This window comes from Acomys minous (genome assembly GCF_964271855.1).
Source record: "Acomys minous genome assembly, chromosome: 7".
Lineage (NCBI taxonomy): Eukaryota > Metazoa > Chordata > Mammalia > Rodentia > Muridae > Acomys > Acomys minous.
This window is the reverse complement of record NC_140488.1, coordinates 70,304,158-70,315,439: the sequence shown is the minus strand read 5'-3', so window position 1 is coordinate 70,315,439 and position 11,282 is coordinate 70,304,158. Positions and strand designations below refer to the sequence as shown.

At 45.4% G+C, this 11,282-nt stretch overlaps 1 protein-coding gene across 3 annotated transcripts; it reads right to left on the bottom strand.

Annotated features, from left to right (window-relative positions):
• Positions 1-610: 610 nt before the first annotated feature.
• Positions 611-9,527, bottom strand: LOC311602165 (dnaJ homolog subfamily B member 1-like). 3 transcript variants are annotated; one of them, XM_084789865.1, is made up of 3 exons: positions 9,045-9,527; positions 8,507-8,607; positions 611-1,927 (listed from the first exon to the last, which is right to left on the bottom strand). In XM_084789865.1, the coding sequence occupies exon 3, from the start codon at positions 1,788-1,790 to the stop codon at positions 765-767; it is 1,026 nt and encodes a 341-aa protein (XP_084645991.1). In that variant the 5' UTR covers positions 1,791-1,927; positions 8,507-8,607; positions 9,045-9,527; the 3' UTR covers positions 611-764. The 3 variants fall into 3 exon arrangements, with proteins under 3 accessions (XP_084645991.1, XP_084645992.1, XP_084645993.1); XM_084789866.1 differs by having other exon boundaries at positions 9,170-9,527; XM_084789867.1 differs by having other exon boundaries at positions 9,196-9,527.
• Positions 9,528-11,282: the final 1,755 nt, after the last annotated feature.

Genomic DNA, 11,282 nt, shown 5'->3' with positions numbered 1-11,282 from the left:
CCAGGGGATCTCCTGGCTGTCCAGATACCAGAACCTGGAGGGAGGCTGGCCCTGTGGTCCTGCAACCAGGTATTGCTTGTGATGCTGGCCTGGCAGTCCTACAGAATCGGTCTCAATTTGAGATGGTCAAGACAAGACAGGATTCTTTGGGGGAGGAGGAACAAGGCATGGGATAAATACAGAATAAAACAAGAACTTCAGCCAGGTGTGGTGGCACACGCCTTTAATCCCAGCACTTGTGAGGCAGAGGCAGACGAATCGTTGTGAGTTCGAGGCCAGCCTGGTCTACAGAGTGAGTCCAGGACAGCCAAGGCTACGTAGAGAAACTCTGGAAAAAACAAAAACAAAAACAAACAAACAAACAAACAAAAAGAAAACAAGAACCTCTCATACAGTGGAGACTGACTAGTGCACAGGGTTGGGCAACCAAGATGATGGGCCACTGCCACATGACAGCTAGAAACTAAGGGACAGTAAAGGGGCTGAGTCCAGCCGCAGGGCTGCCTTTACACCCTTGGGCAGGAGCTGGGGTGCAGAAGGTAGGTCCGTTCCAGGAGGGCTGCTGTTCCCACCGCCCGCCTATTACTCGAAAAACCACTGGAGTCTAATGTGCATCTTTGAAAGATTTTATTATATTCTGCGGAAAACATTTGGCAGAGCCAAAGCCCTCCCTGTGCCCTCCCACAGTGTGCAACCAGTGGAACAGTCCGGAAACTTGTAGGTCTAGAAAGGTCCCTGGTTCAGTCCTTGGAGAATGCAGGCAGCTATTGGGGAAGAACCTGCTCCAGGATGGCTTTGGATGTCACGGAAACCCTTTCCGGGAAGACGACTTCAAATTCGATAACAAGGTCCCCGCGCCTCTCAGGTGTTTTGGGGAGAGGCAGGCCTTCTCCGGGAACCCTCTGCTGCATGCCAGGCCTGATGACGTCTTTGAACACAGCAGGGATGATCCTGCCATCTAGAGTCGGGATATTCACAGTGCAGCCACAGAGAGCTTCTCGGAGGCTGATCCTGGCTGGATAAACGACATCAGAACCATCTCTCTTGAAGATATTGTGTGGCTTATCCTTTAAAACAAAGACGATGTCAGCTGGAATGTTGGTATAGGTCTGGTCCCCTTCCTTGGGAAAGGTGATTTTGGTCCCTTCTTTCCAGCCCCTCTTCACTTCGATGGTCAGGATCTTATCTTCATTTCGAATGCTCTTGCCGTCAGGGTTCAGGCGCTTGTGGGAGATTTTCATCTTCTTGGTACAGCCTCTGTAGATATCTTCAAGGGAGACCCGAAGGTCGTAGGTGATTGGGGGATCTTGCCTCTTCCAAGTGGGCCCTTGAACATGGCAGGCACGTCCGAAGTTCTCATTGGTGAAGCCACCCATGTCCATTGGAAAGCCAGAGAACGGGTCGTCATCGATGTCCATGTCTTCCTCCCCGTTACACTGACCAAAAAAGCTTTCAAATGGGTTTATGCCACCAAAGAATTCGGCAAACATGGCATGAGGGTCTCCATGGAATGTGTAGCTGAAAGAGGGACTATTAGCACCACTACTGCTACCACCACTGGGGCCACAGCCCTTCAGGCCTTCCTCTCCATAGCAGTCAAAGATCTCGCGCTTGAGTGGGTCACTGAGCACATCATAGGCCTCGGCGATCTCCTTGAACTTTTCTTCCGAGCCGGGCAACTTGTTCTTGTCAGGGTGGTAGCGCAGCGCCTGGCGGCGGTAGGCGCGCTTGATCTCATCATCGGAAGCGCCGTGGGCCAGGCCCAGCGTCTGGTAGTAATCCTTGCCCATGGCCACCACCGCCGCCGCCGCCGCCCAGTTGTCCCTGTCTTGGTCTCTCAAAACACACGTCTTAATTCCATATTAGAATGTTAGACTGTAGAATGCCATATGCCCCATTGTATCTTGGAGATGAGCTTCTGAGTTTTCTTTGTAAACAAAAAGGATATTTTAGGCTTTTAATCCCAGCACTGGGGAGGCAGAGGCAGGCAGATCTCTGTGAGTTTGAGGCCACCCTGGTCTACAAAGTGAGTCCAGGACAGCCAAGGCTACACAGAGAGACCCTGTCTCAAAAAATAAAACAAAAAAATGATACTTGTGTTGTTTGCTATTAAAAACAGTTAGGAGATTGTGTGTGTGTGTGTGTGTGTGTGTGTGTGTGTGTGTGTGTGTGTGTGTGTGTGTGTATTGGGGGGTTTTCAAGCATTGATAAGCATTGAAGAACCTCTAAATGGGGTTTGTTTCATATGTGGCAAGCTAGCTACTGCACAAGAAAATTGCCTTATTTTAATTGCAGACAGCTTACGGTTCAGACTGGACAAACTGAGCGCAGGAGCTAAAAAAAAAAAATACTTAATCCTAAGACTGCCAAATACAACCAAAAATTGGTCAGATAATCTGAGCCACAAGGCTGAAGATGATGCTCAAATATGATAGAGAAATCTTGAGTGACTGTCCAGGTGGCCAGCAGGCTCTTGTCATTTCTATAGTTTTGGAAGGTGCTTGCTCTGCACTTCCTGTTTATTCAGATATATTTATACTCCTTAGGTCTCTGATGGGGTTGAAGCCTAAATAGTTCTAGTCTTGGGCTGGAGAGATGGCTCAGAGGTTAAGAGCATTGACTGCCCTTCCAAAGGTCATGAGTTCAATTCCCAGCAACCACATGTTGGTTCACAACCTTCTATAATGAGATTTGTATACATAATAAATAAGTAAATCTTTAAAAAATAGTTATAGTCTTACAATTAGACTTAGTTGTTTAGGATTTAAGAAGATATTTTAGGTTTAAAGATGGGTTTTGATTGTTAATGCAAGTTTTCATACAAATGATTTAGGTACAGAACTTTGGGCTAACCATGATAGGATATATTGTAGAATACTTTCTTCAAAGTTGCTAAATACTAATGGACTAGAAATTATGAATGCACCTTTTTACCAAATAGTCTATAATTTATTGATGTTAGAAAAAACATGATCCTTCAGATTGTGAACTGTAAATCCCCGTTTCTTGTGGTTGAGCCCTAACATACACCTTTAATCCAAAAACTTCTTTTTTATTGTAAACAGGTGATTAAAGTGTGGTTCAGCCAGCCTTACACATCTTTAATCCAAGAGCTATCTGCACACAGGAGTTAATAAAGTTAGCCCTAGGTCAAGGGGTGGAGCAAGAAGCCAGTTGACAGGGATTAAAGAGTAGGAGGCACTTTGAATTGAGGGGTATTTAAGACAGCGTGTAGAAGTAGAAGAGGTCTTTGGCGTTTAGCTCTTTATCTTTTCAGCTCTTTGGCCTTTGCCTTTTTGAGCATTGAGCTAGCAAGCTTTTGGCCTTGGGCTTTGGCCTTTTTCTCCTGGGCTGTCAGCTGAGCTAGTGAGTCTTTTGGGCCTTCTCCATCAGAGGTGAGCTGAGTAGGAAGATCAATTGGGTACTTTCTCTGTGTCTCTGAGGTAGCAGGTTTTCACCCCAGCATCTGGCTTGTGAGTCTTTATTGGTAAAATAGAATGTTTGGGGCTTTCTTTTTTCTTTTTTCAAGACAGGGTTTCTCTGTGTAGCCTTGACTGTCCTGGACTCACTTTGTAGACCAGGCATGCGCCACCACACTCAGCAGGATTTTCTCTCTCTCTCTCTCTTTTTTAAAAGATTTATTTATTTATTATGTATACAGCATTCTGCCTGCAGGCTGGAACAGAGCACCAGATTTAGTTATAGATGGTTGTGAGCCACCATGTGGTTGCTGGGAATTGAACTCATGACCTTTAGAGGGAGCAGTCAGTGCTCTTAACCTCTGAGCCATCTCTCCAACTCCTGGAGATTTTCTCTTATCTCCCCATCTCCAACCCCTGCCTCTCCAGACAAGCTCCCTCTGTGTGGCCTTGGTTGTCCCGGACTCATTTTGTATACCAGGCTGGCCTCAAACTCACAGATATCCTCCTGCCTCTGACTCCCAAGTGCTGGGATTAAAGTTGTGGGCCACCACGCCTGGCAGGGATTTTCATTCAAAACAACATGTGCTGGTTCGGTTTTTTTGTTGTTGTTTTGTTTTTTCTTTCTTCCCTTTCTCTCTTCCTTCTGCCTTCTTGTTCTTCTTCTTTTATTCAACAGATACAAGCTAGAATACTCTAGGAAGAAGAACCTTGAGAAAATGCTGTGGTGGCGCACACCTTTAATCCCAGCACTTGGGAAGCAGAGGCAGGTGGATCTCTGTGAGTTTGGGGCCAGCCTGGTCTACAGAGTGAGCTCCAGGACAGCTAAGGCTACACAGAGAAACCCTGTCTCAGAAAAAATAAAAAGAAAAGTGCCTATATCATATTAGCTTTTAAGCAAGTCTGTTGGGGTATTTTCTTTCTTTTTTAAAAATAAATAACCAGGCATGGTGGCACACACCTTTAATCCTAGCACTGGAGAGGCAGAGGAAGGAAATTTTCTATGAGTTTGAAGCCAGTCTGGTCTACAATGTGAGTCCAGGACAGCCAGCCCTCTGTTACACAAAGAAACTCTGTCTCAAAAATAAAATAAAATAAAGGCCAGGCATAGTGGTGTATGCCAGGACAGCCAAAGGCTGTCATCACACATCAAAATTAACTAGACCCAAAGACTAGAAAACTTAATATAGTTAGAATAGACATTCAGATTGGAAGGTGTGGAACTCCCTATGAAATTTTACACTTTTTATTATTGAATTTTTTTTTTTGGTTTTTTTGAGACAAGGTTTCTCTGTGTAGCGTTGGCTGTCCTAGACTCGCTTTGTAGACCAGGCTGGCCTCGAACTCACAGCGATCCGCCTGCCTCTGCCTCCCGAGTGCTGGGATTAAAGGCGTGCGCCACCACGCCCGGCTTCTCTCAAATATTTTACAGCTTCTATGATTAGTCTTTATTTTGGCATTACAGATGGCTGTTAGCTTTGTGATATGAGTGCTAGAAACCAACTCCAGTCCTCCAAAAGAGCAGCAAGAGTTTTTAAACACGAGCTCTCTCTACAGCACTGGCCTTACAGTTTCATGGGGATAGGACAAATGCTAGAGCAACAGCCTTGAGGCCTGGGGAGAAGATTCAGTTAGTGAAGGGCACAAGCCTGAGTTTGATTCCCCAGAATCCATGGCAACAAACAAACAAACAAACAAAAACTGGCGATGAGTGACTGTGATGTAGTTCCAGCACTGTTGAAGCAGAGACAGATGAGTTCTTTCAGCTTGCTAGGCAGCCAACACTAGAAAAAGATCTTTTATTTTCCTGGTTCAATTGTTGTCTGGAAGGCTTACTGCCTCCTTCTGCTGGCCTAGCCCTAGTTTTGGAAGTTTCTAGCCTCCGTACAATCTAAACTAGGCCTAGAATGTTTTCAGCTTCTGAGACTTTTTAAAAAAGATTTATTTGCTGGGCGGTGGTGGCACACGCCTTTAATCCCAGCACTCGGGAGGCAGAGGCAGGTGGATCGCTGTGAGTTCGAGGCCAGCCTGGTCTACGAAGTGAGTCCAGGACAGCCAAGGCTACACAGAGAAGCCCTGTCTCGAAAAAAAAATAAAAAAGATTTATTTATTTATTTATTATGTATACAGTATTCTGCCTCCATGTAGGCCTGCCTGCCAGAAGAAGGCACCAGATCTCATTATAGATGATTGTGAGCCACCTGGGAACTGAACTCAGGAGCTTTGGAAGAGCAGCCAGTTCCCTTAACCTCTGAGCCATCTCTCCAGCCCCCTGGCCTCTTGAGATGTAATAAGCTCACCCTTATTCTTTCTGAGCTCTGGGCTGGCTGGTTCAACTTAGCTGTTCTGGCCCAAACTCCTCTCCCAGCTGACTTATTTAATCTGGCTTCTCTCTTGGCTGGGAATTGCTCTGCTTGGCCTCAAACTAACTCAGCAATCTGCTCTAATCTTCTGGCTTCTTCTCAGTTTCTGGCTCATTCTGTCTTCACTTGAGTTCCCTCTCTGCAACCCATCTATTACTGTCCTGGTAACACTGCCTCCTCTCTCTGTAAAACTGCCTCTTAAGTAGCTTTCCTTACCTCTCTCTTCTCATGAGAGTTAGGTGTATCCTATTCTGTCAAATCTTCTCTGATTTGTCGCCTTTTCTGCCACTCAATTAGACATCACTTTCAAACATGGGTGCTTCCTTCTACAAACTAACCTTACCTTCATTTAGGATTAAAGGCATGTACCATCACATGGGGACCCAAGCCTTTTCTGTCTGTCTGTCTGTCTATTTATTTATTTATTTATTGCCTGATACTTGCTCTATACCAGGCTGGCCTTGAACTCAGATCCGTTTGCCTCTGTCTCCTGGATTAAAGCCATGTTTGTTTTCCAGCCAGATCACACAGACCTAGATCTTTGGATGTGATCTCTTGCCAGAAAAGTCTGAATTGATATTTTTAATTTTTATTTTTTCATTTTTTGGTTTTTTGAGACAGGGTTTCTCTGTGTAGCCTTGACTGTCCTAGTCTTTGTAGACCAAGCTGCCCTTGAACTCACAGCGATCCGCTTGCCTCTGCCTCCCGAGTGCTGGGATTAAAGGTGTGTGCCATCACTGCCGGCCTGAATTGACCCCAACCTACTAGAGGAGCTTCAGGTTGGCAAGAGAACTCTGGCTTCTGTACTACAAACTGCATCCCCCCCTATTACTTCAGTGTGCACTGGAGAACAGAGGAAGCATATAGAACTCAAAGTGGGAAGTCAGGAAAGCTTTCTACATTTGAGCTTAGGGAAAACAATATCTCATTTTAAAAAATAAGATTTATTTCAGGGCTGGAGAGATGGCTTAGCGGTTAAGAGCACTGTCTCTTCTTCCAGAGGTCCTGAGTTCAATTCCCAGCAACCACATGATGGCTCAGAGCCATCTACAATGAGATTTAGTGCCCTGCCCTCTTTTGGTGTGCAGGAGTACATGCAGGCAGAACACAGTATATGTAATAAATAAATAAAATCTTAACACTCAGGATGCAGAGGCAGTCAGATCTCTATGAATTTGAGGCCATCCTTGTCTACAAAGTGAGTGCAGGACAGCCAGAGCTGTTACACAAAGAGACCCTGTCTCAAACAAAACAAAACAAAAATCGTAAAAGATTTATTTATTATTATGTATACAACGCTCTGCCTGAGTATACATATGCACTCCACCAGAGGACATCAGATCACATTATAGATGGTTGTTAGCCAATGTATGGTTACTGAGAATTGAACTCAAAACCTCTGGAAGAGCAGCTAGTGCTCTTAACTGCTGAGCCATCTCTCCTGGCCCCAATATTTCACTTTTGTTTAAATAACATGAAGGGGCTGGGAACAGGGGTGTGTGTCTTTAATTCCAGTACTCTGGAGGCAGATACAAGAGCAGCTCTATGAGTCTGAGGCCAAGCTAGTCAGAGCTATCTATATATTGAGACCCTGCTTCTTTTTTTTTTCTTTCTTCTTCTTTCTTTTTTCTTTTCTTTTTTTGGTGTGTGTTGTTTTTCGAGACAGGGGTTCTCTGTGTAACAGATTCAAACTTTCTGTTTACTGTAAACAGGTGATCATGGTGTGGCTCAGCCTAGCACACACCTTTAATCCAAGAGCTTTCTGTACACAGGATTTACTAAAGTCAACACTAGGTCAAGAGGTGGCGCAAGAAGCTACATGGCAGCACACACCTTTAGTCCCATCACTCATGGAGGCAGAGGCAGGCCTCTGTGAGTTCGAGGCCAGCTTGGTCTACAGAATGAGTCCAGGACAGCCAGGGCTACACAGAGAAACCTGATCTCAAAAAAAAAAAAAAAAAAAAAAAAAAAAAAAAAAAAAAAAAAAAGGCGGATCAAGTAACCAGATGACAGGGATTAAACAGAAAGGGGAGACTTTGAGTTGAAGATTATTTAGTACAGCATGGAGAAGGAGAACGAGCGGCTTTTGGCCTTTTCCTCCTGGGCTGTCAATTGAGCTTTTAGGCTTGGCCTTTTGGTTTGGGGGGTTTTTAGCTTTGAGCATTTGGTTTTGGCTTTTTCTGTTATGTCAAGATTACCCAGATCGTGAGACCCACAAAAAAGACCACCAGGACTCGATATCAATGCAACAAACACAGGGTCCTGCATTACGTGCTCAGCCAAACACAGAAAAACAGACACAGAACAACTCGCCGCTGCCACTGGCGAGGGAGTAACAGAAAACGGGGTGGCCGCCCTGACTCGAACCCGGGATCAACCAACCACTCAAAGAGACAAAGAGAGATTCGCCACGGCCACTGGCAAGGAAAATACCAGACCAGTGGGCAGAGGCCCCAAATCTCTCCAGACACAAGGTACCCACTTAGCAGGAGGAGGCCTCGTATGTAGCCCGCCACTCCCAGCGACGATCCTGGAGCATCCCCCAGGAATTGCAGCCTCTCTCGGCTGCCCAGGCAGGGACTCTAACCCGGGTGGGGACCCCTAACCTGACTTCAGGCAGAAGGGCTCTACCCCTCCCAGATGTTCGCGAACAAACGAAAAGACACACAAGACAGAGGCGCTGGCACAGTGAAGACCGGACAGAACAAAGACAAACCATGGTACCTGATCGGTGCTCAAGCAGTCCTCCGAGCCGGAGCTTTCAAGACTCTAAAATGAAGCTTTATTTCCCGGATCAACTGCTTGGAAGGCAGCTATGCTCACCACTACACACATACAGAACAGTTGTCAGACACACAAACACGTTCAGCTCGCTGATTTGATAGGAAACGAACGTACCAGCTCCGCCACCCAGGAGAGCTTTTCAGTGGCCGGATCTAGTACTAAACAGATGTGAGCCTCTGAGCCCTCCCTGACCGGGGTCAGAGACCCCGCTCCTGATGGGGACAGAAGCCTCCCCCCCATGAGGCTCTAAGGCCTCCCTGACAGAGGTCAGAAACCCCGCTCCTGATGGGACCTGGAACGTCTTCACAGGCTCCCGCAGCGGTGACTATACAGCGCGTCCGCTAAGTCACTACTAGCTGCCACAGATACAGAAGTCTGAAAACACAGAGCCGCGGCACGGATAGACACACACACACACACACACACACACACACACACACACACACACACACACACACACACACACACACACACTTACCGGCCAGTCTAGGACCCTCGGTTCAGGGTCTGGGGATCTGGGGGATCCCGGCGAGCCCTCAAATGTTATGCCGAGGTTAGCCAGATGGTGAAAACGCCCCCCCAAAAGACCACCAGGACGCATACCAATGCAACAAAGAGTCCTGCGTTACCGGCTCAGAGCTTCGGATCACAATCCTTCCTGACGCAGGAGGATAGGAGGGTGATCTCGGAGCTTCAAGGGTAACGGGTTTACAAGGAAAAACTGTAATTAGGGGTGGGAGGTCGTGAGTCTCAGGAATGCAGTCCTTCAGGCAGGTTGGGTGGAGGCCGGACCTCGAGGGAAATTTGTCAGTCTCAGGAATGTAGACCTTCAGGCAGGTTGGATAGAGGCAGGATCTCTAGGAAACTTTGTAAGTCTCAGGAATGTAGACCTTCAGGCAGGTTGGGCCCAGGAGGCTGAATCTCCAGGGAAGTTGTTTTATCTCAGAAGATCAGTGGATGTTAATTGTCCGGTGCAGTTTCTAGAGAGTGCTGGCAGGTGTCATTCCCAGAGTGCAGGGGGAAGGGTACCTGGAGGACAAGTTCTCATACAGACCATCATTAATTATAGAATATAAATTACATATAGGATATGGCATTAGTTTTGCCCCTACATTTCCTTCAGGAAGATTAGCTGGATACTTTCTCTGCCTTTCTGAGCTAGCAGGTTTTCACCCCATCATCTGGTTCCTGAGTCTTCATTGGTAAAATCGAACAATTTGGGATTTTCTTTCTTTTTAACAACAGAGGAAGAAGAAGTATCAAGAGTTGAAGGTCATCCTTAGCTAGGTATTGAGACTGAGATCAACCTGGACTATATGAAAACTTGTTTAAAAAAAAAACAACTAGGGCTGGAGAGATGGCTCAAAGGTTAAGAGCACTGGCTGGTCTTTCTGAGGTACTGAGTTCAATTTCCAGCAACCACGTAGTGGTTCATAACCATCTATGAGCTCTGGTGCCCTCTGGTGGCCTACTGGTGTATATGCAGGCAGAACACTGTCTACATTATAGATTAGTAAATAACTCGAAACAACAACAACAACAACAATTACAACAACAACACCCTGAAATTAAATAAGTAAACAGAAGGCCAAACACGAAATCATGGCAATAAAAATGAACCAATATTGGTTTGTGACCCAGGCACTAGTATTTAGAAAATTTCTTTTTTACTTAGGACTGGTGACACAGGCCTATAATCCCAAATATTTGGGATGCTGAGAAAGTTCAAATCCTTCCTTGACAATCCAGATTGATTATCTTAAAATTAAAATAGCAAATAGGGTTGGGGACTAGGGATGTAGCTTAGTTGGTAGAGTTCTTACCTACCATGCACAAAGCCCTAGGTTTGATTCCCGGCACTATATAAACTGGGCATGGGAGCACACACCTTTAATCCAGTGCTGGAGGGGGGGGCAAGATAATCAGAATACAGATACTGAAATCAAATATATTTTAAAAACAATACGCCAGGCATGGTGGCGCATGCCTTTAATCCCAGCACTCGGGAGGCAGAGGCAGGTGGATTGCTGTGAGTTTGAGGCCAGCCTAGTCTACAAAGTGAGTCCAAGACAGCCAAGGCTAACACAGAGAGACCCTGTCTGTAAATTCAAAAACAAAAACAAGCAAACACAGATAGATAAATAAGTAAATAAAATAAGTTAAAAAATCAGAAGATGGCAAAATATTTCTAAAATATACTCACACGGATAACAATGGTCACAGAGCTTAATGTTTCCTGTGGTACGGATTTAATTCAGTTAGTAGAGTACTTGTCTACAATGCATGAAATCCTGTTGCAATCCACACCACTAAATAAACTGGACATGGTGGACGGTGGACATGTCTGTAACTCCAGCTTGTGTATTTATGGGAGGTAGAGTCAGGAACTGAAGGCCAGCATGGGCTACAGGAGACTGGCTCTCAAAAAAAAAAAACAAAAACAACAACAACAAAGCCAAAGAAGCAGAAAAGGAAAACCAAAAACTGGAATTCTTTCCATTGAAGTCTGTTTTTGTTTTTTAATTAAATTACACTTATTTTATTGATCTAATTTTAGGGGCTGTAGAAATGGCTCAGGAGTTATGAATACATACTAGTCTTCTAGAGGACCCAAGTTCAATTTTCAGCACCCACATCAGATGGTTCACAACCACTTGTAACTCCAGCTCCAAGAAGATACAACACAGATTGTACCCCAAGTAAACATAATTAAAAA

Bases quoted from the DNA above. Each gene is read 5' to 3' on its own strand.
- LOC311602165 (XM_084789865.1), bottom strand. From the start codon at position 1,790: ATGGGCAAGGATTACTACCAGACGCTGGGCCTGGCCCACGGCGCTTCC.